At 42.6% G+C, this 27,048-nt stretch overlaps 1 protein-coding gene across 3 annotated transcripts in view; it reads left to right on the top strand.

The window, feature by feature from the left end:
* The first annotated feature begins 1,383 nt into the window (after positions 1 to 1,383).
* fam184a (family with sequence similarity 184 member A) overlaps positions 1,384 to 27,048 on the top strand; it is a 69,915-nt gene continuing 44,250 nt past the window's right edge. For 2 of the 3 annotated variants that reach the window (XM_034528179.1, XM_034528177.1), the window contains exons 1-10: positions 1,399 to 1,476; positions 3,155 to 3,394; positions 3,592 to 3,675; positions 4,552 to 4,803; positions 8,113 to 8,245; positions 9,447 to 9,628; positions 13,052 to 13,237; positions 22,316 to 22,438; positions 24,078 to 24,239; positions 25,110 to 25,231. In XM_034528179.1, coding sequence (XP_034384070.1) covers positions 1,399 to 1,476; positions 3,155 to 3,394; positions 3,592 to 3,675; positions 4,552 to 4,803; positions 8,113 to 8,245; positions 9,447 to 9,628; positions 13,052 to 13,237; positions 22,316 to 22,438; positions 24,078 to 24,239; positions 25,110 to 25,231 — 1,562 coding nt within the window. Of the gene's footprint in view, positions 1,477 to 3,154; positions 3,395 to 3,591; positions 3,676 to 4,551; positions 4,804 to 8,112; positions 8,246 to 9,446; positions 9,629 to 13,051; positions 13,238 to 22,315; positions 22,439 to 24,077; positions 24,240 to 25,109; positions 25,232 to 27,048 lie in introns of all 3 variants that reach the window. The other variant, XM_034528176.1, reaches the window with a different exon arrangement.

Raw genomic sequence — 27,048 nt, 5'->3', positions numbered from 1 at the left:
CTGAAGGAGGCCCACGAAGAGGAGGTGCAGCAGATTCTGTCGGAGACCAGAGAGAAGATACTACAGGTCTTTACGTTTGATGTAATTAATGAAACATTGACGTCTTACTTTTCAATGAAGTTGTTGTTGATGGTTATACCATCTGTCCTGTGTTGATTAGACATGTTACCATGTCATGGATGTTTACCTCAATGTTTACATAGAAGGGAGCAGAGGGATAAAGAGATAATGTTTTTAGATGTAAGCAGTGGCGGAAGAACTACTAAGATCTCTTTAATAATTATACCATCATTGAAATATTCATCTATTGAATCACTGTTATTTATGGTGAAGGTGAAGCTAGTGACTAGTAAAAAAGTACATTATGTGTCTCTGAAATGTTGTAGAGTGGAAGTATAAAGCAGCATAAATATTAATATGTTCTCAAGTAAAAGTACAAGTACATCAACATTATACTCAAGAACAGTTACTTTCCACCACTGCATGTAAAACGAATATGAAGTTAATTAAGTGACGTAATCGCTGCTTCCTGATGGAGGAAAGATAAATGCATATTAAAGTATTGCTTTTTAGAGTGATTGACAACTCATGCGTCATAAGTAAACATGTTCGGGTTAAATAGATGAATTAGTGGGGCGAGAATTCCTCCTCTTTGGTAGGAGTGGGTTTTGATTACTTATTGACTATTGATTCAAGGCTTTAAGTATCTAAACAGCCGGCGGGGCTCTTTTGAAAATGCGGCCACGTCAGTTAAGATGAGCCGGCATCGCTGTCTATCTTACAGTCATCTACAGCTCACTAAACTACAGTATTTCTCTGCACTGCAGCTGCACACTAACACATGGCAGCTGGAGAGCCGGAGAACCGAGATCACATCCAAAACAAACTCATCAATATTTAATCCTCAATCCGAATATTAATTATTTACGTCTATATGTCATCGCTCCTTGTGGGAATTAGTTGCTTCCCTGACAGCGATGTGACCAACATTGAACAGCCGAACACATATTTGTAGACGTTTACATGCTATACTTTTTCACTATATTTTCTCTTGCCTGGGAGACCTTATTATTATTTGTATATATACGTATGTTCTGCCATGGTTGTTACTGTGACTTATGTGTGGAGCAGATAAAATGAAATTAGACGTCAACGATTTCGGGTGGAATTTTGAGGACTTCTTTTTTTTTTCACGTTGCACAATCGGACATTTGCGCTGTTTCCTCACAAACTAACAGGACACACAATCGGGCACATGTTGTCCATGATCCTATCACCATCACATGAGGATTTCAAATACCTTCCATTGTTCAACAGTACAAGAGCAAGATCAGCGATGAGATAGACCTGAAGAGGCGGATCCAGTCTCTGGAGGAGTCCATGGAGCTCCACGAGAGGATGAAGAGACAGGCGTTGGCAGAGTTTGAGAGCTACCGTCAGAGGGTGGAGGATATGCAGCTTTGCACCGAGGCTCAGGTAGACGGAGGATTGATGGTGTGTGTGTGTGTGTGTGCGTGTGCGTGTGTGTGTGTGAGGCAGTGGTGCCTAGCCCGATGCAGCAGGTAATTAGTACTAATGTCTGTCTCTGTCTGCTGCTTTGAGGCTGAGGACTTTTCTCTTGTCTGTCAGCATCACCACACTGTTTTTGTCTGGATATTCGACTCAGTCGTCATAGTGATCAGAGCTTTCTTTCACCAGTGATTTCAAGTGTCTTGCTTTCGGATAATATTCAAATGAAATTGAATATGCTTTTTGTGACATTTATATAATATGTGTCTCAGTTGGCCAGATCACAAATGATGATTCCAGTCCGTCTTGGTCCTCTCAGGCACCAGAGCTACCAGTTTGGTAACTACTAAATAACAAGAAGAAGAATAGCAACAAGTCCCAACAATATCAGTTAAAGGTGCTTCATTCAAAACCCAGAGCATTACTATAGCAGCAAACAACTATTAGCCATGTGACGATATAGAGGAGTAACGTCTACCTGACCAGAGAATAAAGTCAACTCCACAACATGAATAACACCCACACAGATCCTTCAGTGATTGCACTGATCAGGGATCAGATAAACGCTACAACAGTTCACTATCATGAATCAAAGAATAATTCCGCGGCGAAGTTTTTCCGATTGCTTGAGGTTCTTTTATATCTTTTGTCGTACATTTTTTCCACTAATTGATTTGACCCAGTGAGCAATAGACTCACATGACCGATCAACTGGTTCCACTGCCGGCGTCTTATATATATAAATTGTGTATTGTAAGTCTGAACTTACAATAGATACAGTAGTCAACGAGATGAATAGACAGATGGATGACATTAGTATATGCATTTATATTCAGTGGGTCGAGGATGTGCAGCTCTGTGTTTAGGAACAAAGGATGGGATGGAATAAAACGACTGGATGGATGATTCTTAGTGACACGCTAAGGCTCATGCAAAGGTGTGTTCGTGCTAGTGTTATCATCAGAGTGGTAAGTGATGAGTGTCAGCTTGTATGTCTGTAACTGCAATCATCAATACTTTAATTTCAGCATCAGATCAAATTCTCCCGTTTAGTTTTTGGTTCCAGAGCTGGGTCGAGGGCTGTGTGTTGCACGAAACTCACCACTGGAGTGAACCTTTCTTTAGCTCGTGCTTTCAGGTACAAATTGCACCTCGCAGTGAGCGTGTGTCGCTGATTGTGTAATTATCTGCTGCCTTCTCATAAGTGCAATGCTAATTTCAGACTGTGCCAGCAAATTAAATGAAAGGCGTAAATCTGTATATGTAAATCTGGCCCGGGGAGATGTTTATCATTTGCCTCGCCTGCTTCATAAAAAACGGTGAACGTAGAGACCACCCTTTAAGTCTTTTTGTATTAAATACGCTTTTTTGTTATGTTTGTGGACACCCGTTAATGAAGTGCTTACTGTTAAGATGTTGGGCTTTCTGTTGAGTGTGTTTGCTCTCCTCCAGTTCTAATTTAGAGCAGCCAGAAGGTCAAATTCCCCCAGGCGGGAGCATCACCACTTGGCTTCACGCTCTTTTAAAAGCCTACCGACCCAAATATCCCCCCCCCCACACACACACACACACACACACCCACACACACACACACACACACACACACCCGTAAACTCAGTCTCTTCCGTCCCGTCTTCTTTGGCAGCATACGCAGCGCGTGGTGTCCATGTCGCGGGAGGTGGAGGAGATGCGGCGGTCCTTCGAGGAGAAGCTGCGCACGTTCAGCCAGGCCCAGACCCAGTTTGAGCAGGAGAAGAGGGCTGCTCTGGAGGAGCTGAAGGGCCAGCACAGGCAGGAGGTCCAGGAGCTCCTGCGCAGCCACCAGAGTCAGAACGCTGACTACAGTAAAGACCAGGAGAAACTGGGGCAGCTCCATAAAGCCGAGGTAACGCACTCACTGCAGTAGAGCAGAAAAATGAAAGGCCCCAGCAAAGTAAATGAAAGTGGGACAGCTGTGATTACCACATCATTTTCTGTCGTTTAACATGCTACCTCAACTCTAACTCTTACCACACAGAGGGGGGGTGGGGGGTGGGGTGAATAGTTTTATCTCTGTCCGTCTCATGTGTTGTGCGATTCCAGGTGGATTCTCTGACGGAGCGGGTGGAGGAACTCAAACAGGACAAGAAGAGACTGGTGGAGGAGTACGAGGCCAAACTCAGCAAGGTACTGTCGCCACTGTGGCCGACATTTGCTGCTCGCACACTGCCAACGTTTTCTGTTCTTCCGGGGTGGATTATTAGGCTGCAAACACCACTATGAAGTGGTCTAAACAGGTACATTTGATCAAGTAAATACATTTATGTATAATCTTAATAAAAGCTGGCCCTGTTCATAATCAGATGATAAACTTCAGCAAGTGCATCGGCAAATGTGTTTTCTTAATGTATTGAGGGGAGAACGGTTCTTCATTAAAGTCAGGCTTTACATTATGCTCCTGTTTTCTGTTTTAATCACTCGTCAACCCTTTTTGGATTTGTTACATAACAAATAAAAAAACTATCAATAATATCTAAATATTATTGTCCAAAGATCGAGGGAGTATATTATTGTTGTCCTGTAGATGTCTCATCTGGTATTTGTTGAGTTGCTTTAACAATACAATAAAGAAACGCTCCAAGGTGCCAAAGTAAGTATTGGTTCAATGGGCATTTACATTAACTGGCACTATTACACTGACGTTGCAAAGTGAAGGCTGTGATCTGCAGATTTCTGTACAGCGAAAGCCACGGTTTAAATCACTGCATTTCAAAAGCTATTCATTTCAATAAAATAACCTCTCACTGACAGTGAACACAGTCAGCCAAGACATCTTGGCTTCAACCTTTTACTCGTGTTGATTATTTTCACATGAGATTGCATTTTGATGAGAACGCTTCCAATCGCCCAAAACGGCTTCCAATTACAGTCCCAATTATTCATAAAGAAAAAAGAGCGGGGAAGTAAAGAACTAAACTAATGATCAGTTTCCATGCTGGAGGCTTAACGCGTTCTACTTGTTGGGATTTAGGTGTTTTTTCTCACCAGTCTGTCCTTTCCCAGGCTCAGGCTTTTTACGAACGCGAGCTGGAGGCCATGAAGAGAACTCAGCAGCTGACCGCCGACAACCTGTTGGCATGGAAACGCACTGAATCCGAGCTGCGGCGGGAATTCCAGACTCAGGAGGCGGCGCTCCAGAAGACCCTCGGAAAACTAAGGGCCGAGTTGGTCAGGATAACGGACGAAGCTCGGGAAAACCGGGAGAAGTCCCACAGGCTTCAGGCGTCGCTGACCACGGCCGAGAGCAGCGTCAAGGTGAGTCTCAGCCCCAAACGCCGGATTCACACACATCGCCGTAGGATGATAAAGACCGGAGGGGACAGGGATGGTGAAACAGTACCTGAACATCCTGTAATTTAATCAAATAAAGTCTCTAATTGGCCGTATGGTGGATGTTCAACGGACTGTCTATTTCTGACAATAACCTTTGTTTTGGCTTTCACGAGTTTCCCTCTTTACCGCTGATGAAATACACACACACACACACACACACACACACACACACACACACACACACACTGCACCAGCGACGTTTTCAAGTCTTTTGTCCCAAAATCTTTGGCTGTTTTGATGCCATTTGTTTGGACATACTCAGCACGGAACGTCATCATTTCGTTATACATTCAAGGCGTCTATTAACGTGTTCAAATGAAGCCGCGAATATCCGTCGTCATAATTGATGACGTCCTCGCGGTTATACAGGTAGAGTTTTGTGGTGCACGTAGATCGTAGCCTTTCCATGTGGCGAGCGGCAGCTAAACGGCAACAAGTATGGATTGTCGCGGAACATTTTGTTAGATAAAAACATTCAACACTATTCTGTACATCGCTATGTTAAAGTGCGGTACCATGTGTACCACACTTTAATGTTGCATGCAATGTTGCATGTTCTGCAATGGGCATTTTGTGTCGGGCAAAAATAGCAATGCCGTGTTCATATTTTCTACTCTGTGAGTTCTGTAAGGCCTTTAGAAATAGGCTCACACGATCTTATCTCCACCGTTGAAAATAAAGTTGGCATGTGCCCCAGGGGAATTGGTGAAGTCGTTTATTTGTTGTTTTTATGATATTCTGTGAAGTTTGTGTGAAATGATCACTGATTGCACAGAAGACGGGCTGGGGAGCTCCCCTTCTCAGCGCTACTGAGAACGTCATCAAGGTCGGCCGTCGTTGGTGTGCCTGGGGTTAATCATTCCATTCCTTTTCAGAGCAATTAACTGTAACCCAGATAAGAAACGACAACGGAGCAACGGAGCAGAGAGCTGGAAACCAACTTCACTTGACAGCTGTTTCTAGATTCTCTCATATGATTCAAGATTTAAGGCAGAAAAACAGATGTCAGAGGGTGGAAACAATTTGAGCCCCTTTTTGTTTTATTTCTACACAGAGCATCACAAATATCTTGTATTGTTTTTTACGGTAATATGACAATAATCTCCTAATACCAGCCTGCATCTCTTAAGTACATCTCCTGCTGAGAGGTGATGGATTTTAAATGAACAAGCTCAGATCAATCTTGGTTTTGACACACGCCCCGTACCTCATCCATCCTCTTGCCTGGAGTTCAGAATCATTGGGTTTCCGTGAGGTAGCACTTTGCTCATGCAGAGTGACATTTTTTAACGCTCTTCACTAAATTTCTTTTCACTACAGAGAATTTTAATGTTGCACCAAAACCAGAATGTTCCCTAGTCTCAGGAGGTATAATTACTGTGCCGGCATACTTCATGAGTAGAAATAGTAGCATCAACTTAGCACAGGCGAAGGCACTTGTAGTTGGTGTCAGGATGCTCCAGTTTACTGCTCCGGTGTGCCCTGTCATCCTCCTTTAGCGTATGATTTAGTGGGCAAATCTCTAGAGAGATGCAACCAATTGATTGGTTATGGAGTAAATGAGACAGACCTAATTAATCTCGGACGGTTCACCAGCGTCTATAGGAGCAACGCAGGCCAAAAATGACAAATTATCCCCCAAGTGAAAAACTCAGGTAAAGCCTATCTGGACTGGTTAGGGGAAGCTTTAGGCAGGATGAAACAATAAATCGTTCAACGGACACTTTTCAAAGCCTTTTTATATTTAATTGAAAATGCCGGATTCAGCCATGCTGTGTGTGTGTGTGTGATGTATTTTGTATATTTATTGTGATGAGGGGTGAATCGGAGGTAATGACTAAATGGCAGCAACAATGGGATTTCGGTTCAACCTGTTTAAATCAACAGAGATACATTTCAATAAACTATTGAGCAGCATCAGACATACACACACAAGTGTGTAGACTGTACTTGTGGGGACCCCCACTGAGAGAATATGTTCCAGAGCCATTGCTGAAAATAGACCCCAGCAAATGCTTTTAACCTCGTAAAAGAAAATTGAAGTATATATTTCTGTGAAGATTTCCATGTTCACTGGGAACATAAACTTAACCAAGCCAGACTTAACCTTCAACAGCCGTCTGAAGGAGCGAGGGTTGATCATGTCTAGTTTGTGTGTGACTTCTCACTGGTTGTTTTCACGCTGAGGTTTCTCTGTCCAAGGCAGCAGTAATTAAGTTTGAGGCATGAAAGTCCCTTGATCCTCAGTATTAATAATAAGCTACAAATATGCTTCATTTTGCAACTGGCTATGGAAGTCCGAGATGTCAGGAAACTCGCTTTGGGCTTCAGATTTTACACACACAACTGATGCAACATAATTATTGCATAACATATTCATAACATAATTTTTTTATGTGGATGTTTTTTTCATCCGCAGTAGCTATGTAATTCTCTCAAAGCCTCTTTAACTGCATCAAATATCGAAGTATTGTACTTTTCTGTTTATGAACCATCAATCAAAAAAACACAGGGCCAATCATAAGACAGAGAAAACACCCCCTCATGTATGTCCTTTGGAATTTGACGTAGCCTATTTTCTTTCAACAAGAAAGATGATTTAAAGGAATGAATCTGAACAAAGTCCACATGACTCCTGGCAAAGTGCCACAGACACTTTGAGCATCACTGTGTTCGAGGTCCGAAAGTGTCGAACGTGATTACAGTGATGAAAGTCAGCTTTTAACTGACGTTATGCTGGTTTGACTGAATATAGACTGTCGGCTTAAGAAAAAAACAACTTTCACACAAGACTGACGTGAGGAAAAAGATGATCACAGAAAAAAAATCAAAAGAAAATGATTTAATGAGATTATTATTTAAAAAAGGAACAAGCGTGTTACAATCATTCTTAATAGAAAGCTTGATGGAAGATTTCTTTCTCAATGCTTGTGTTTTATTTTTCAGTGCCAAAACTTTGTTCAGTTGTTCAGTGCCAATACAACTTTTTCAAATACAAGCGTTTTTGATGCCAATGTCTCCTCATTCAGTTCAGGGTTTGTTTTTTGTCCAATGCCAAGTCTCATTTTCATTGCCAACATATAAAGTCACTTTCCTTGCTCCATCATTTTTAATGTCGATTAACAAGGAGATGCATTAAGCACTTCACAATGGTCTTGTTTTCTCTGTCAGGAACGGCCGTCACTCCATGTGTTAACAGGGTTTCATTGGCTCTCTTTGATTCCTCTACAGGACCTAACCAAGCAGCTGGACGAGGTGACCCAGAACTCCGAAATTGTGGAGATCCGTCAGAAGGAAGCCGAGTGTGAACTCGAGGCAGCCAGAGACCGAGTTCAGCAGCAAGCGACTGAAATACTGCTCAAAAGCCAGTAAGACCCCTCTCCTCTCTCACGTGGACTTACATTCATAATGCATCCTTACACCCACGCTACCCTCAGGACCCCTCCTCCTGGGCTTGTCGTGCTAAAAACATCAAACATATCCGGAACAGCTCCTCTCAAGTTGTCTGTGGCATCATGGCGTGGAACACGTTAATGGCGTAATGCTGTTTGTACCCACGCTAATAGTATTATCAGTTCCTCAGGGGCAGAAGAAAACCCTTCTCCCATCAATTATGCCCAGTTTAAGGTGTGCGTTTGTGTGCACTCATGTTGGGTAAATGGTTGCATGTTAGAATCTGATCCAATATCGAGTGATGTCTTTCCGTCAGTGCTTTGTGCAATAATATTGCATCAACATTACTGTCTGAAAGGTGTGAGCGATAGGAGCAACTCAGTGTGGAATTATGCTCGGCCCATTAGCGCCTATGAGCTCGTCGCGCCCAATGAGAATGCCTTGTCACTTTCCACTGAAGCTGCTCGCATGTGAGGCAGACGGATAAGATCTCTGTGGGGACATGTAACTAAGACAGCTCACTGAAGTAAGCTCAAGCAAGACGTATCGCATGACTCACGGCAAAGGCTGCTGTCAGGGCACCCACGCCAGCGGCTCCGTCGCATCTATGAAAACTTTGCGGTTAATTAGCAAACAGACGTTATTTAGATAAACCACTTATTGAAAATCTAGCTTTGAACGCACCACATACTTCCCGCCTGTGTGTGTGCTGAATTTGAGCAAGTAGGTCGAGCTTAGTTTTTTAGCTTAGAAGATTGTTGGTGAAGATGTCGACATCATCTTCCGACACAGCTTCACTCATTAAGAATAGTCAAATAATGAGCCCAACTTTTTTTTAATGTTGATTTACAGAAATACAAACTCTTAAACCCTCAAATGTCTTTGATTGTCTTGAAAAACCTCCCCATACCTTCTCCTATAAACCCCTATGAAAATTACATTATCAGGATAGAACAAAATGTCAGGGTGAATGAATGTATAAGGTGGGAATTCAGGATGTTTAGTCAATAAAAACTATAAAACTCATCGACAATCCAGGACTGACACCAGTTTATTTAGGCACATGTGTTGGTTGCACTAACAAGAACCGCCCGCCCAGAATGTCAATATGCAGATGACAGCGCTTTGCTCTTTGCATTCGGCTCATGTATGTCGGCCTCTGTCCGTCATAGGTCACATCAGCAGCCTGCAGGCCACCCAGATGACCCAGGAAGCAGCGATCAGGGATGTGGACAACGAGCGGAGCCGGCTGAAGGACAAAGTGCTGAGGATGGAAGAAGAGAGGGAGTCTCTGCAGAGCCAGAGCCAAGCCCTGGACGAAAGACAGAAACAACAGCTCCAGTCCCTGGAGAAGGTGTGTGGGGGATTTGTATTCACCTCAGACTGGAACAACACTGTGATGAATAAGCAATAAGCCATCAAGATGCTGTGACAGAAGTTTTGGTAGACTCTCCTCTAGACTTTTTTTTTTATATCCTTCAAATACAGTATATATAGTCATCCTTTTGGAGAGAAAAGCCCAAAAGTAGTAGCCCATCTGTTGGAGCTATGAAGCCATTCTAATACTTACTTGGCCCAAAACAAAGTTGTTCACGTTGGTATTTAGTTTTTTTTAAAATTTAATTTAATTTCGCAACACTGCCATTTATGAGACTTTACAGAGTAATCCCCCTGTGTACTCTGGGTACTTCATGGAGAACACAAACTGTGAAGGCACGAACATTTAGATCAAGACTCCCACTCTTTCTCCACCTGTCTGAACCCCCAAGAGCTTCTTTGTGTTGCAGAATAGCTCTAAGAAATGGTATGCGTGCAACAAAATGTTCAGGCGTTTGAGTAAAATGGAGCAAATATGGACCTGCAGTCATCAAACTGGTGAAAGTTTCAAACCTGTCCATCACTGCATTTATAAACTTTGAACAACAACTAAAAAAAACAAACAAGCTGCGCCTCTTTTTAAAGGTCAGTTGATTTAAGGCAGACCAACCACAGCTGGCGGTAAATGTCAAGTGTTGCTGCTTCATGTGTGTTTTCCCCATCCCTTTATCTCTGACATTTGTGCTGTGTAATCCTCTGTGAGCTGGCAGAGTTCTCCCACCACGCGAGGCTGCTGTGAATGTCTTCCTCGGGATTATTGAACATCTCGCACCACTTAAAAACTTCACGGCACCTTCCTGTCATGGCTGCAGCGACGTCCCCCCCAGTGCTCCACTGATAGCTGACATTAGAGGATTACTCGCAGTAATCAGGCTGTTGGTGAGAGGACTGTTGCTCGGGGGCTTTTCTAACCTAACAATCGTTAAATAAAAAACTAATCCAGTAACATCGAAGCCGGTTTTCCAACTTTGCATTAAGGAGTGACCTTTGGAATAATTGTGTTTGAAAATAAGCAACATTAGCAAGCTGGAAGGGAAATAACATTTTAGGTAATGTTAGTGGTCTTGCTTAATTATAGAATGCTGTGGAAAAGCCATTAAATGAATGGGAGGCTCGTCTTTTTCTTCTTCCTTCTCTTCTTTCTGCAAAAGAAGAAATTAACCACCCAAGTTCTCTTCATGCACTGTTGTTCTGATCATCCCCCTCAGGTTTGTTTGGCCATATGACAACACAGCAGTTTTGCTCCGTTTGACCAGCTTGGTGGACGTTTCTTGGTAGATTTCCAAAACAGCCCTCTGGTTTGGAGCAATTAGTACAAACCGATATGATCCTCGGTGGGGAATTCAAGTTTCTTGTTCATGTCGTTGCCAATGTCTGATGTATTCAATAATTTGCCGGATACTCACTGGTTTTAAAATGATTGGTATGTGGCCAAACAGAATGTACATTGTGTGTGTTTTTGGACAAGATGCAGTTTTAACTGTGTTGGCAATGAGGGGAACACTGTTCTTCTTATATGGCAAGCAGATGTTGGCTGATGAGTCCCAATAATTTCAACAAATCGAATTGTTAGTGTGCCATTTCTGGCATGATTACGTTTAGGAATTGGCAAAGGAAATGTTTGGCATACTAGATTCACCTGCCAGAGATTTAATCCAAAATGAGTGCATTTAGTGAGATGTCCCAAACTGATTCTAAGGATTGATCCTGAGGCCAATCTGGGCACATCATAGTGGATCCGTATCAGCAAAAATCTGATCCTCTCTTTACTGTTCGATCCATCCGGGCCTGCTCGTGTTACGGCGCCTTTCTCCTCAATTAAAGCCTGGGTCCTGAAGTGCAGTATTTCACTGTATGAGGCAGTTAAAATTAGACTCAAATCAAATCTGTTATCGCTCCTCTCTCTGCCTTATTTGCAAGAGCAGTGTGCAAAACATTCAGCTAGCAGCGTGTCATTTTTAGCCAGAATGGTCTCTGTTAACTTGGCTCGAGATCGTGGCCAAAAAAAACCTTGATCGAGACATCGCTAGCATCTCGTCTTTTAATTCATCACCGATGAAATGGTAAATAGTTTGGCAGATACCTGAACATCCTGAACTGCCCTCAATGCAAAGAGTTACATCTTAATGCATCTAAACATTAATTTCCTTTTATGGCAGCAAAAAAAACTGATGTGTGTTGTATAGGCAGAGTAATCGAGAAAAAAGATATCAGCAACTGACTTTGAATTTCATCTCATTAGTAGTCGGATAATCTTGATACACCCTCTAACAGGAAGAGTTCCTCGGCTTACTTTAGGGCACTTTTACCCTGCCTAATGTCAGCTCAAGAAGTGGATATTACTGTTCCCATGTGGCCTTTTTATTTGTGGGCTCATTAAAATGGTGTTAAACCCAATGCAATCAAGACACAGCTGCTCCCCTTGATCGAACCCACAGCAAATGGGTCGCAGATTTTTATTTTCGGTTTCTCGGGATCATCACTCCTTGTCTGACCTTATCTTTGATTCATGCTGTGCCAGAGTCCCAATGACAAACCCAGTGTGTTGTTGCCGAGTACAGAGAGTGTTTGTTCTTGCCTTTCTGTCTCCGACACAATATATGGATCTTGGTTACGAATCAGCACAACTTCATTCTCGCTCTCTTCTGAGCCCTCTGAGCCACATCTTGTGGCTTTGATCCATTCCTACGTTCTACCACGTTCCTCTGTTTATGCCTTCCAGTTTCCAACCTGTGAGGCAGCTCTCTTCTGATTCAACCACCAGTCCTCTTACTTATCCACAAACCAGTCACCGGCAGATAACTCATCAGCATGCTCCCAGCCATCCCAATTGTTGTTGGGCTGTTTAACTAGAACTCTACAGAGCTGCTTTGCTATTCTGTTTTAGGGCCATTTACACTCCAACACCCCCGACGAGAATTGTTACCAGATGAGTAAAAAGAACAAGAACGTGACGTGCAACCGTTATCATCTCGACAGGCACGGCAACAGTAACTAAAAGAGCAAAAGTCTCCATTCAGAACCAGAAGGATGTTTGCGTTGTGTTGCTGAGGGATTATTGGGTCTACAGCTCCATAATCAATAGCCCCTTTATCTATAATCCCACATGGAGTGTGGAAAAAAAAGTTTTGTTTTCAGCCTAGAAATATGAACGGGAAGTTGTGAGGAACACACTGTCCGATACAGACAGAATACAAGATCAATTCTGAGGCTGCCTCTGTGAGTCAACACTGACAATAAGGCTGCAAGAACACAGCGTATGGGGTGACTGTCAGGCCGAGCCCTTTCTGTGTGCGCGTGCGTGTTGTCAATCATAAGGCTCACCTCGAAACATTTTTTTTTTAACCTGCTCAACGTGCGCATGCATATGTATTTTATTTTATTTTTTTGTCCCCGTCAGACCCTGCGTGAGGAGAAGTCGTCCCACGAGAGGGACATGAACAACATGCAAGGTCGATCCGAAGAGGAGGCCAGCCAGATGAAGGAGAGCCAGGCCCGAGCCCTGGAGGAAATCTCCAAGAAACACAGAGTGACCCTGGAGAACGCCCTCAACAACGCGGAGAAGGAAAAGAACCGCATGCTGGCTGTGAGTACACAAACATACGCCGTGTATCGGTACCGGTGCACGGGGAAGACGATCGCCCTTCACGGATAACACTGTCTCGGCGTAGTCTGCATCATGTGATGGAGGCCGTTGATTAAAACTCCCTCATTCACACTCTCACGCATGCAATCGGGAATAGAAGAATGCGAGGTGATAATATGTTCGACAGACGGTGCTTCAGATGGACGGGAATCCACCAGATTCATTTTACCCGACGCTGCGTCTTTGTGTAATCAGCGTTTATTGCTCGAAGCCCGAGGAAAACAAACAGCTGTCTGTTTTAATTGATCCTGCATCATCGCGAAGCTCCGGGCTCGTCTCAAACCGTTCTTTTTTCCCCACTGTGGAAGAAGTATCGCTCTATGGAGACCAGAGGTAGATGGCAACAAAGTACTTTTAGTACAGTATTTCTGTAGGTAATGGGGTGCAGCTTTATACTTTTACTCCACCCGACAGTTATCCGATTGTTGTCGTCACTTGCTACTTTACATCAAATCATGCGATGAGCTTATTAAACTTAATGTCTTGGTATTGATCGAACTAACAAGAATATATAAAGTGGTACTGTTCACTTCACCTTGACCACCTGCAACATTCTCGACATTCTCCTCATTCTGATACTTTAAGTACATTTTACTATTAATTCTACCATATTTACTTACACTTCTATTAACTTGCTTTAGTGAAGGAGTACTTGCGCATGTATGTATTGCTACTAAAGAAAACACACTGACGTTAAACCTAGTGGAGGCAATTTTAGAAGCTTTTTGTGTTTAAATGACTGTCACGGTCATTTAATTCAACCTGCAATGGAATGATTGGGTGGCCTACCTCTCCGTGAACCTCCACGCACACAGGCAGGCAGTGTGTCTCCACGTGTTTTTAGGGAAGGGCTTTGGAGGGCGGCCTGAAGGGAGGGGCTGTCTTTTTCGGTTGGACGCTTTTAAAATAACGCCGTCTCCAAAGTCGCCAGACTTTTACATATTTATACTTTCTTAGTTGTTGTTGAGAAATTGCAACATTAGCTTGAATTTGGAGTGGTGTTTCAGGCAAATGTAAGTCCATTATTTAGTGAATGTTTCTCACGGCCACGCCACGAGTGCCCTTTAGTTCTGTGCGACTCCTTTCACAATACGTGTTGTCTTTTGAGCCACTGTTAATATGTCAAGTACTGCAGCTTAACATCCAGAATCGGAAAAACCTTTTTTTCACCCACTGGAGGAGTGACACATTGATGAACCCCTTTTATATTTTCACAATTCATAATGAATAAATAATTAAAACATATTGAAGAGTGGGACATCCAGGAATGACTCAGTCAAAACACAAGCTGTCGCTCTCTCCATGTCGATGCATTTTGGATTCATCGCCTGCCAAAAGATTTGGGCCCGTCATACCACTTCAGTCTGTTGATGTTACACAATATTTGTTATTGAATCAGTGGTGATTTTGGATGACAGATGTCCCGGGGTGTCTGCATATGTTTAAATTTGATCAGCACCAAACCACTGACCATAGTCGTGTGTGTGTGTGTGTGTGTGTGTGTGTGCGTGTAGGTAAACTGACCATTACACTGGCTAAGAATGCCGTTTGTATCCTCTACTGTTTGTTCAGGGAGGAGACGACAGCTCTCGTTTCCTCCCCACAGACACTCTGCTGGTCACAAGCCGGCTTCTCTAACCTCTGAGCTGACTTCACATTGTCCACTGACTGGACCATCTGTTACGAACTGGAAAAAGAAAAAAACGTCTTTGACTGAAGACTCAACTTGAATTGTGCATTTCTCATGTGTCACGAAGGTCTAAATATTGTTCCAGAGTTTTTCTGTTTTGATATTTTTTGGTTTTTTTTAACGTTTTCAGTATAGACTTGACTGTAAATGTTGATCTGCAAAGAAATTGAGTCTAATTTTAAGACTAAGCTAGATTGTAGTATTGAATATAAGCAAAACTAAACTAAAGCAGATTGGGTAACACCAATAAATACATTAGGGACAGTTACCCTACTGTTTATCTACTACAGACTATCATCAGACTTATTTAGCTGTAAACAAGAGGGGAAGAACTAACTCAAAAACAATATAAATGATATACAGTACTGAGCTCCCTAGGCTCTCCATGGTCTCATAACAAGTTCTCTATTGAATGGCGTCAAGGAGAGTGGAGAATGAAAAATGTAATCATGTTTGATGGAGGCCGATCAAAAGACATAAAAAATGAAGAAAAAAAAGACTCAAAGAACGTCCTCTCGTCCACGGCATCATCTAAGTGTCTCGGGCCTTTATGTGGGCTCATCCAAACAACTGTTTTCACTAAACTAAGCATTTCCTGTGAAGGAATTTGTTTTGAGCGGCCATGCTTTCATTCGGCCACCGTCAAAGTGATGTACTTTTATTTAGAATTTTCCAATCTCATATATATATATATATATATATAGACACTTTTTAGACAGAATTTATTAGATTTAAAAGGACCTTTGGGGTATTTCTTTTAAAGAAGACATCATGTGGACCCGAAACGTTCTTTTGCCTTTCTAGCTTCTGACAGCTGTTTTGCTGCTCGAGATCTGAATGTGCTTCATACAACTATAGCAGGGGAGCAGCGCTCTCGCATCTGTTTTACCTTTTGCAAAACTAGCAAAAACATCTCAAATCTGTTACTCTTTAAAGTTATCGATCAGCTCTTTGGCGCAGAACAAAATGAGTCGGTGGAGCAGATGCTTGTAATCACACATGACTTCATCCTCTGATATCATGTCAACACGAGCAAAAACAGACTCGGAGATCAAGCAGCCCCCCTTTTTAAAATACTGAAACAAGGTTTGGCATTTGTAATCTCAGAGGGTGATATTAAAAACCATCACATGTCGCCACAGCCAGTGGAGGAGCTCAGATACCTTCCACAAAATATTCAGTTTGTTTAGGTTATATATCTACAGACAATAAAAAAAACATCAAAAGGGGGTATAACGGTGACTAAGATGCTGGCAGAGGAGGAAAGGCGGCCTACTGACGTGGGAGCACATTTATATTTATCACACATAAATGTCATCTAGAACACATCTGAGCTTACGTCACCTGGGCTGGTGGAAAAACCTGCAGGAGCCTCTGTCAGTGATATATTAAAACAAAAGAGATTTTTTTAAAAATCTATAAAAAAGACAAATGTAAATAAGTTCTTAATGGAAAGCCACATGTGGACACGCCGGATGACTCACAGGTGATGAGATGCTCTAGTGTGCTATTTTTGGGGCGTTGCTAAAGCTGCTACTCGCACACAGCTGCTTTAGTGTGCATAGTTCGATATTTGTGCAGTTCAATAAAAGGCAAAAATGACTATGGGACTAATTAAGTTGAGCTTCAAAAAATCTTTCAAACGCATCACGAAATGAAGGCTCGGAAAAGAAGTGGGGGAGTTTTGACATTTAAATGGGTGCACGGCCCTGAGATTTAATTTCACAGTCCTGCTTGTACGCTTGTGACACTCACGGCACGTAAAAAAGAAGTGGAGAATGTAAAGTGGGTAAAGTGAACTAAATTAGGACAAAATGATGGAACGTTAAAAGACATTAATGTGAGCTTGTGAGCGGAGGGATTTGAATTAGGCCGCCGACTGCTGCAGAGTGTACGTGTTTGTTTCTGAAACTTCCATCATTAATATTTCACCGCTACTTACTTAACGGGGCTTAAGCTCATACCTACCGTAAACACCCACTTCTTAGATGGCGCATTTTTCCGCCGCTTGTCTACTGCATATTCTATGTTATATATTTTTACTCCTTGGGAAAGACATGAGAGTTTCTGCTTGGGGACCAGTGAGGTTTATTCCTTATTCAGCTGAAGTGAGGTCAGCAAAAGCAGATTCATGAGCCATTGAGATTTTTTTTTCACTTTTGAGCTTGAACCTTTCAGCTGTGTTTTTAAAAGGAGCTCAATTCGATATTCAGAGCATGAAATGACTGTTTGCTTAGTAAAGATAAAGTGGAGCAATGTATCAGCACACTGTTTGCACTGTTAGCGTCGGCATGTTGGGAGCAAAAGAAATGCTCCCAATCTCGTATATAAATTCAATTCAATTCAGTTTATTTTGTATAGCCCAAAATCACAAATTGCAAATTATCCTCAGAGGGCTTTACAATCTGTACACATACGACATCCCTGTCCCAGGACCTCACATCGGATCAGGAAAAACTCCCCAAAAATAGAAAAAACCCTTTCACGGGGAAAGAAGGGAAGAAACGTTCAGGAGAGCAACAGAGGAGGATCCCTCTCCCCGGATGGACAGAAGCAATAGATGTCATGTGTACAGAATGAACAGTGTTACAGAGTTACAACACATTCAATAAATATGACAGAAATTATGAATAATGAGCATGGACCACCATCCAGATTTCCCCAATCCATGAAACAGAAGGCGAGAGAGAGGGGAGGGGGGGGCATCAGCAGGCATCAGCAGGCATCACGAAAGAGGACGGACCAATGAGGTCGGCCTTTGAGGCAGGGCCATTGGGAAGGAGGTCAGGCCCAGACCAGAGGCTGGATGCAGGGACAAGGACCCAGGACCAGCTTCAGACACGGCCAGGTCCAATGGACCCAATGAAACGTGAATTCACAAAGACTCCGGGGAAGAAGTAGAGTTAGTAAAGCACCTTTTAACATGGACCACACATCTGGAGACCCTTTCACACTGTAACGCATGAATCAAATAATGTAGTCTACAGTTGTTGTACACTTTCAGAGAGGAAAAAACTAAATAAAATAATAATATATTACTCCCATTGACCACCCTGGCTTCAACAAAACCACCTGCACTGCTCTGTCTGCTGCTCCTCACAAAAACATGCACTCTTTCCCTAATGTGCTCGGAAGTGCCCTTTTTCCAGTACCTTGACAGACAGTGAGATGTCCCCCCCGAGGATTACAAACCGGGCCCCGGGACTCCATTAATAAGCCCGATGTCTACCTACACAGCCTACAACTCATTTGCAGCCGAGGCTCGCAGCTTCACCAGCCTGAAATAGCTTTGTGATGGTGCCTAATCTCCACGGGGTCCTTTATTCCAGTCACAAACGGCCATGTGGAGGCATCAAATATTCTCTTGCATCAAAGTTGCGTAATGAGGACACGTTTTAAATGCTATTCCACAGCAGACCCGATCAGAGCGGGCAGCTACATAAAGAGACGCGCGTTATGCATATGCATTCCATATGCAGACTCCATGGCCTCTTAGTCCGTACCGCAGCGTTCTGATATTCACATTAATTCCCCATTCTTCGCTCCTGTTCATGATCATGCAGCCAGTGTTTGTGCAGAAATGTCCCATCGAGTGAGTGACAGGGAGGAGGTGGAATTCATTCACTTCTCAGTCACTCGCTGCGGTTTGATATGTTCTCTGCAAAATCATGGTGGCGGACACACGAGAGAGAAAGGCCTCTTCAGCCCTCCATTCGACCGTGGTTGCGTCACGTCTCGTCAATCATCTTCTCTTTCGTCAGCCCTATTCTTTTCATCGCTTTGAATGAAAACGAGAGTCGTCTGCGAGGAGGTCTGGTGGTTGGAATTCAAATGAATAGTCTGCAGCACCTCGGCGTCAGGCCTCCATATCGATCGGCGAGGTATGACAGGAATCCTGATGCGTCACATTAGATTCCTCCCCGTCTGTTTTCCTGAATCGATCAATGTCCTCGATCTCATCAGACAGTCGGTAAACAACGTACACAAATAGTGACCGATTCGTTTTTAGTTTTTATTCAACAACTGTTCTATTTCATGTCCGCGATTTAGGTGTCTGATGTGGTGCGTTGAAATATTTTTTGTATTTGAATGTGCACCAGTGCTAAAACAGTGTGAGGGTCTCACTATAGTAGAGCTTCACCCGCAAATTCACCTTTTCTGGTGTTTAGAATGAGCACTGGGAGGAAATCTTTGAAGCAATGACCAAGGATTTGAAGCAGATGAAGACATTTTGTAGCATTAATATTATCCCAGTCCTTAGCTGACCATATCAGAAATAATTGACTTGTTCATATTTGTATTTAAACAATGGATCAAATTAATTGTGTAATATGAGGGGTCGCTTTCAGTAACAGACCCACGTATTGATTACCAACTCAAAATGAATATTACTGCCCAATTGTCTGCTTACACATTTATTACAGGATAATGATATTTCAATGTAGAGTTTTACAAAAATGCATTACAATTGCATATAGTTGAATAGTGCAACGTCTTTGGCATGTGGACTCATCCTGAATTGGCATAAGCAAGGGCTAGTGATGCTGATATCTGGTAAGGCAGAATCCCCCCAGAGTCCAGACACTGGTGATGGTGCAGAACCCGATGATGAATGATGAGCAGGACTGATGCTGGAGGGTCACGTCTGTTTGAGCTGAAATGACAACTGACAGCAGCAGAGAGGAGAACCCATTTAAAAGTGTGGCAACAACGATGTGATTAGCTTAGAGAGACTGCGCATAATCTTATCATTCAACGTACACACCCCCAAGCAGCTGATGGAGTAATCTCTGGGAGAATTAGAGACTGAGATTATGAATGAACTGGAGTATAAAGAATGTAGCGGAGTATAAAAAGGGAAATGAATGAGCTTCATTTCAATGTTGAATTGTAAGTTGGTTCTGCTGCCCCAAAGGGTCAACACTATATTAATGCAGCTTTAGGTACTACAAGTTACCATCATTGACTGTATAAAGCGGACGTAGTCACTGTGACGTTGCCCATTAGTTTGTGGACTGCTGTTTTGAAGCCTCGAGTATTTTGGCCTTCGCCATGTTGGTTTTGTGACCATATTTGGACTAGATGGTGGCTCTGGGCAAGGAGCCCGGTACTGTTAGCAGCTGACTCTTAATGAGAGCATCATTTACTTATTGAACATCATGCTGTATTGAAGAAGACTAGAGATTGAGACCATGAACTCGTGTTTACAATTTTCTCATTAAACAATCCGACTACCTTTTGCAAACAGTGGAGTTGCCCCCGGCTGGCCTTTTACTAAGAATGCAAGTTCATGGCACTTCTGCACTGGCTTCACTTTTCAGACCCAGATGTTGCCCCTTGGTTACCTTAGATCAGAGGCTGTTAGGAGTACATCTACCCGAGCAAAATAATTTACCACAGCAGGTAACACAAAGCCGGTAAAAAACAAAGTAGTAGAGTTTGTAAACATCCACAGAAGAAACCACGCAACATGTAGAAATTGAAGAAAGTTTGAAGTTGGTTTTCCTGATTTCTTTTGTCTGAAACCCAATTCACCATTGGGCTCACAAGCAAGAAATAGTCCCAAGGAAAGCCTTTGTGAGGACTTGAAGGAGAGAAAGGCTTTAGGCGAACAGCATATCAGACAGATCTTTGTGTAGCTTGAGACTGCATCGTAGCTCGGAGGCTTGTTGTTCATAGTTGCATAAGGGTGTTGAAACTATTGCAAGCAACAACAGGGAAAAGTTGACGTCTACAAACTGGATCATTTTGAGGCCGATCTGTGATTCTTTGTACCAAATTACAACAACCTGTTTTAAGGATGCATGCCAGTATTCACAGTGGTTTACCGTGCCGACTTGCAACAGAGAAACTTCCACCAGTCTGCGGGTGATGAAATACGAGATGAGAGTGAAAGATCACAGTAATCCATGTGTAATGACACATGGATTACTGTGATCTATCACTCTTCTCTCTATTCAGATGAATTTCCATTCATTTTTATGGAACACAGTCGTCAATACACTGAATGCTTTTTTCTTCTTTTTTTTTTTTTTTTACAGACTCCATCCTCCTGTTTCATGAATAATGGTGGCAAATTTCATTTGACATTACAGCAATTTCCCTCGACTCTAATTGTCCTTGGAAAGCAGCAATTATTGCACGCTATAACAGAAAGTGTTTCCCACTCGTCCGGTGGCATAATCGGCTTCATCGTGGTAAGAATGCTCGCGCTCCCGTCTCTGTCAAGGACAATGAAGTAGTTTGTCGTATTTATAGAAAGTTTGCATGGGTGAATTCAGTCAATGGGATGTCAAACAAAAAGGGGGGGGGGGGGGAGGGAGAGGATTCATGTTGTGCACCTGCAACACAACTGAGGGAACACGACACATAAAGCCTCTGAGTTGTGTGAAGTTGTGTGAAGTTGTGTTCGTCAGTCATTTCCAGTCTCTGTCTGAAAATAAATCCTTTTTCGGAGCCTCCAGCACACCCACCTCCGGTTTTTAGCCATGCTCGAATCCTCGTAGATGCAAAATACCAGGAATGATATTAAAATCCAATAAAAGCTGCACAACGTTACTGGTCGGTGACGTGAACTGTCTCGACTTCTTGATTTAGTTGCAGAGAAATTGTCTCTTAAAGCCAGAGTGCGTCATATTTGTCTCCCCCCGTTATTAAACACTGTCCGTGACACATGCCTGCAGCTGAGCTCCCCTGAGGAGCGCTCCTTTTAAGTCTTCCCGTGCAAATAACGGTACGTTTTGAATGAGCACATTCAAATCTGTCCCCTCTCTTCTGACAGAGGTACCCACCGATCGCTTTATTTTTTTGACTTTAATACTCCCTCTGAACGTTTCCATTATCTACCACTTCCTGCCCCCTTTAGCTCTGGCTGGTTGACGTAAAGCCCATCACTTCCGGGGGGACCAGCACAGGAGTGTTTCCACAGACACCACAACTCAAACTAGAACGGGCACTCGGTAGAGCGCATACCTTCGCCGAACATTTTGGCATTAGTTGCATGCCAATTGGATAAAAATTTACCGCGTTATGATAAAAATACGAGTTTGACCTTGACCTTGATCTAATCAAATGGTCCCCGGATAACAGCCAATCATCCCACCAAATTTCATGCGATTCGGTTTAATACTTTTTGAGTTATGCGAATAACAAACAGACATATTTACAAATAAATACACAGCGATCAAAACATAACCTCCGCAAAAGTATTTTGCGAAGGTACCACAAGAGAACCGTTCATTGTAAATTACATTACATGTCGCTTTAGGTTCCTCGGTGATGCTCCTGACTTACTTAGACAGATGTGCGTTTCTGATTGGCTTCCACAGGAGCTGGAGCAGCAGTTTGAGATGGAGCGCCTCTCGCTGGAGGAGCAGAAGACGACTCTCAGGCAGCAGCTGGACGAGCTGAGCGAGGAGCTGAACTCCAAGCTCACCGCAGCCAGCCAAGAGGTAGGACGTCTTACAGGTTTAACGTCATTTAAGCTATCTTTGGTTGCTTCCTCATCATCTACGCACTGTGAAATACAGTAGTTTCACTATTAAAAAACGTTATATCTTTATTATTTTGAAGTGAATTCAGAACATCTCCTCTTCCTTGGTTTTCAAATGTCATCGTTGAAGATCATGTGATCAGCCTCTAAATGGCGAGTCTGTTTTGTAAACACTGTGTGTAATGAATTTATCATTTACTACTCACTTCACTTCTTGTTGGTACTGTGACATTCAAAAGTTAGGGAAACTGGAGTCTGAATCTTTAATAATGTGAGTGGCTTGAATAATAAATAAATGCTTAACAGTATTTATCATTTCAGAGATGAGGTAAACTGTGTTTTCAAGTCATTTTACCAGCTGAAAAATGAGGCGAGGTTCCCTTCCCAGTGTGAAGCTCCCATTTTTCTTATTAAAGGACTTTAAGATCCTTAACCTGAATGGTTTATAGCTTTCTGATTGTATTATTGATAACAATCACCGGCTCAAAGTCTCTCATTAGTTTTGAACATGACACAAGAGAAAACAAAAGGTTACTTAGAAAAAAGTAAACTGTTCAACTGCTCAACATAAGTATTGGCTGCTTATTAATTTATGAATACTGTTTTTACTGAATTTCGGAGCGTGTGTTTGACATGGTCTAAAGGTATTTAAAGGAACACACTGACAGCTGGCGTTTTTAAATGGTTACGGCAGTCTACATTCAAAACATTGGAGAGAGCTGTGTCCCCCCTCACCCTCATCCCCATACTCTAAGTTGGGTTGCCAGGTTGAGGACACTTAAACCACACAAAGGCAGGAAGAGCTACATCATACTTTGCCACCGGTGTTGGGCGAATGCTTATTAGGAAATGTAACGTTGGCTAACAAAGAACCTTTTTGGTTGTTCAGCCAGCAAGAACTAACATAACCTAAAGGCTAGCGAGGCTACAGGGTTTCACGGAAATATCTACCTTGCTATATAAAACAAGCAAAAGTTGATCACATTCATTGATTCAATCTAGTCATGTATTCATGAGTGAGCAAATTGAATAAAGTCTTCTACATATATTCTATTAGATGAGACAGTAAAGCACTAGTAGCTCGGGATGAGCATGAGTACTCTAGTGCTCCTTTTGGACGTCAGTATTCATTTCATGTAACATCATGTAGCATGTGATGACATATCATGCTCATATTATGAGTCAATACAGCAACTATATTAAGTATTGCTCCTTTAATTGCGGTGCATGTTTGTTCAAACAAGTAATTGAGAGTGAATATTTGTTTTTGGTCCCCGGTCTTTAAAAGCTCGTCCTGCGTGTAAAGCCGCTGCCACTTCTTATTTATGTTGTTTGTTGCACTCCAACTTGTAACAGCGAGGTAAATTAAAATCAGATGAATTGAGAAACTATGAAAAAAAGTATATGGGCCTCGCTCATTTAATGAGCGAATGAGTAGAAATGGTTATTGAATGCATTTTTGATGGTAAATCCACCTCGCATAAATAGCTGATGTAGTTTCAAGGTCGCTGCCACACTGAGAAACAGCCCCGAAGCGCAGCCGAAGAGAGGGTGTGAATATAGTTTATTCGCTCTGTCTGTCTCTCCTCTGCCCGCAGTTGATCCGGCTGCAGGAGGAGGTGCAGCAGGGGGAGCAGGACGTCGGGAAAGCTGAGGGACAGATCTCCACTCTGAAGGAGGCGCAGGACAAACTGCTGGAGGAGCTGGACGCCACCAGGGCCCGACTGAGGGAGACCAGCAACCTTCTGACCGCTCTGCAGGTCAGCGCCAACAAACGCTGACACAGTTGTTGTTTTACTGGACTTCTGAGGACTCTAGCGTTAATTTAAACGTAGCCCTGAAACCAGGTTGCAACCGTCAAACTGTCCTTTGGAGAAGTGAGGAGGAGACTAAAGTCCTCACTTCTCCAAAGTGTCCCCACGAGGTGTAAAATGCACATGTGTCCAAAGATAGGAGGACACACACACACACACACAATATAATATATATTGTGGTTGGAATCAGTATAACTCATACTGTATCTTGTGTTAGTGGAATCTTTCACAATGTAGTTGTACTAATTATGATTTTTTGTCTAATTATTTATAACTTATTTAAGTCTATAAAAAGGCTGGAAAATAGTGAATGTTAACAGTGCTTGTGTCGTGTGACCAGCAGTCCAAAACCCAAAATATATTTCCAATAATACAGATTATAGAGAAGCAACAAACCCAGATGTTTGAGTAAGTAAACAATTGGCTTTTCTTTGTTTGATGAATGACAGTTAATCAGTTATCTGATTAATTTTTGGTTTATCAACGCTTCAATTCGTCTGCAAATCATTTCAGTCCTACAATGTAGATTTAGTGTTAGAGCAGAGCGGGTTTTTGAAGGACTCCCACGTGACCTGTTTTTGGATTGACACTGCCGGCAGCAACGTTTCGTGTTGACTGTTCGCACGTGTTACTCCAAAAGGCATTAACCTTTTTTCACGCTTCAGAAAATCCCAAAAGTTTTCAGAGTTGCCTAAAGAACTGGATTCCTGTCAGGGCGGAAAAACCTCTGAGCAACGTGTCGACTATGCTGGCACACTAACCGACGTCCATCGGTCTCTCTGTCTGTCTGAGTTTGACCGACTGTCTGTTTCACAGGGAGAGTTGGAGATCCAAAAGCGTCAGCATGAAGCCAAGCTCATCACCACCAAAGAAGAAGAGAAACATAAGATGGACAAGATGGCTCTGGAGCTGGAGCTCAAGTGGACCGAAACACTCAGGTGTGTGTGTGTGTGCGTGTGTGTCTGTGCGTGTGTGTGTGTGTGTGTGTGTGTGTAAAGCCTATGTGTTGTGAGAGACCTTGAAATTAAGACTGGATGGGAAATGGAAGTCTGTTCTGTTCCTCTATTTTCAATTCTCACACTCAATAGAACACACACACACACACACATACACACTAACAGGTCATCGGGCTTGCAATATCGACCGTGACAGATTATTATCCTTGGAGGGATCTGCAGCTTTTCAAAGACTCTGTTAACATCCACAGGCCTTTTGAAATGTTGTTGTTCGAAAAACAAAGAATGAAATTGACTTTCTTGTCAATTTTTTAAGTGAACCTACGTAATTCTCACACAGTGAAGTCTGCAGCCTCGAAATGACTCTAATGGAGGTAATCCCGGCATTAAATTGTTTCTTTATGGTCAAACCGTTTCCACTTGAAGAAGGATTTTGTCTTTTCTTCTAATGCTGAAGTAACTTGACTAAATAGTGCTAAATGCCTGGATACTGTTCGATCTCATTTATAATAATAAAGAAGGGGCATAAAGCTGTTGCTTTGAATCCCATGTGAATGAATGAGTGGGCACGCTCATATAACAGCTATTTATTTATTTATTTTAGATAACAAGTGTACATTGGGACATGTATGTGACCACATCCACGGTGCCTTAAATGGTTTTAATAAACTGTACCAGGGTTGGTTCATGAAAATAAGAAGAAAAAAAAAGGAAACATGCTTTTTTCTCCTCGACAAACAGTGTCCCAGTTACACCGGATAATCCACAGAAACACACCGTCAACTGTTTTCATGAGGGCTATTTTTTTGGGGGGGGAGTTCCAATGAAAGCTGTTCCCATTGAGGTCTTTGGATTATCCAGAGTAACTGGGACACTGTTTCTGCAAAGAGAATTCGCTATAGAATCTTTTTAACCTCATTTTTAAAATGTTGTGAGCACCACAAACAAAATGTCTCAGACGTGGAAGGATCATGAGACAAATGACCCCTCGGCACAAACGGGTACATTGTGTGCAGTAGTTATTGAATCAAAGAATTGCGGGCGCTATTGATGTTAGTTTGGCTTTTTCAAACTTGGTTTGCGCCGAACAGGTGATCCTCTCTAACCAGTCATTGGTGTGTGTGTGTTTTAACGTGTCTCTAGTTTTGGCTCAGCCTGCGTAGAATACCAAGTTTGGCAGAGTCGCGCCGTGGAAATGCTGTTAGTTGAAAACTTCACGTAGAAGTCAGTGTTTTGTTATCTCCCATCTCCTCCTGTGTGAAGTCTGAGAAGATCAAAATAATGAATGTACAAAATACTGTTGGGAACCATATGGCGTATGTATTCTGGAAACCATCAAATGAAACCTGGGATGCAGGATTTATTATTTCAAAGAAGAGCTACTATTTAAATTGGTTTACTAATTTAAATAGTAGATTTAGTCCAAGTTTGGCCGATACTAAACTGTATTGTGTAAAAACATTAACAAATAACAAATAGCATAAAATAAGATATAACTTTATTATTTAGAGATTGCTACTACATAAGAAAAAAACACACAAATAGATCCATCCATCCATCCATCCATTATCACCCGCTTATCCGGGGTCGGGTCGCGGTGGCAGCAGGTTCAGCAGGCCGACCTAGGCCTCCCTCTCACCCGCAGCACTTTCCAGCTCATTCTGGGGGATCCCGAGGCGTTCCAAGGCCAGCCGGGAGATATAATCCCTCCAGCGTGTCCTCGGTCTTCCCTGGGGCCTCCTACCAGTTGGACGTGCCCGGAAAACCTCTAATGGGAGGCGTCCAGGAGGCATCCTGAC

This window comes from Cyclopterus lumpus, chromosome 24, assembly GCF_009769545.1.
Source record: "Cyclopterus lumpus isolate fCycLum1 chromosome 24, fCycLum1.pri, whole genome shotgun sequence".
In the NCBI taxonomy this organism is placed as follows: Eukaryota; Metazoa; Chordata; class Actinopteri; order Perciformes; family Cyclopteridae; genus Cyclopterus; species Cyclopterus lumpus.
The sequence above is the reverse complement of the archived record's forward strand: the minus strand, read 5'-3'. Positions and strand labels throughout refer to the sequence as shown.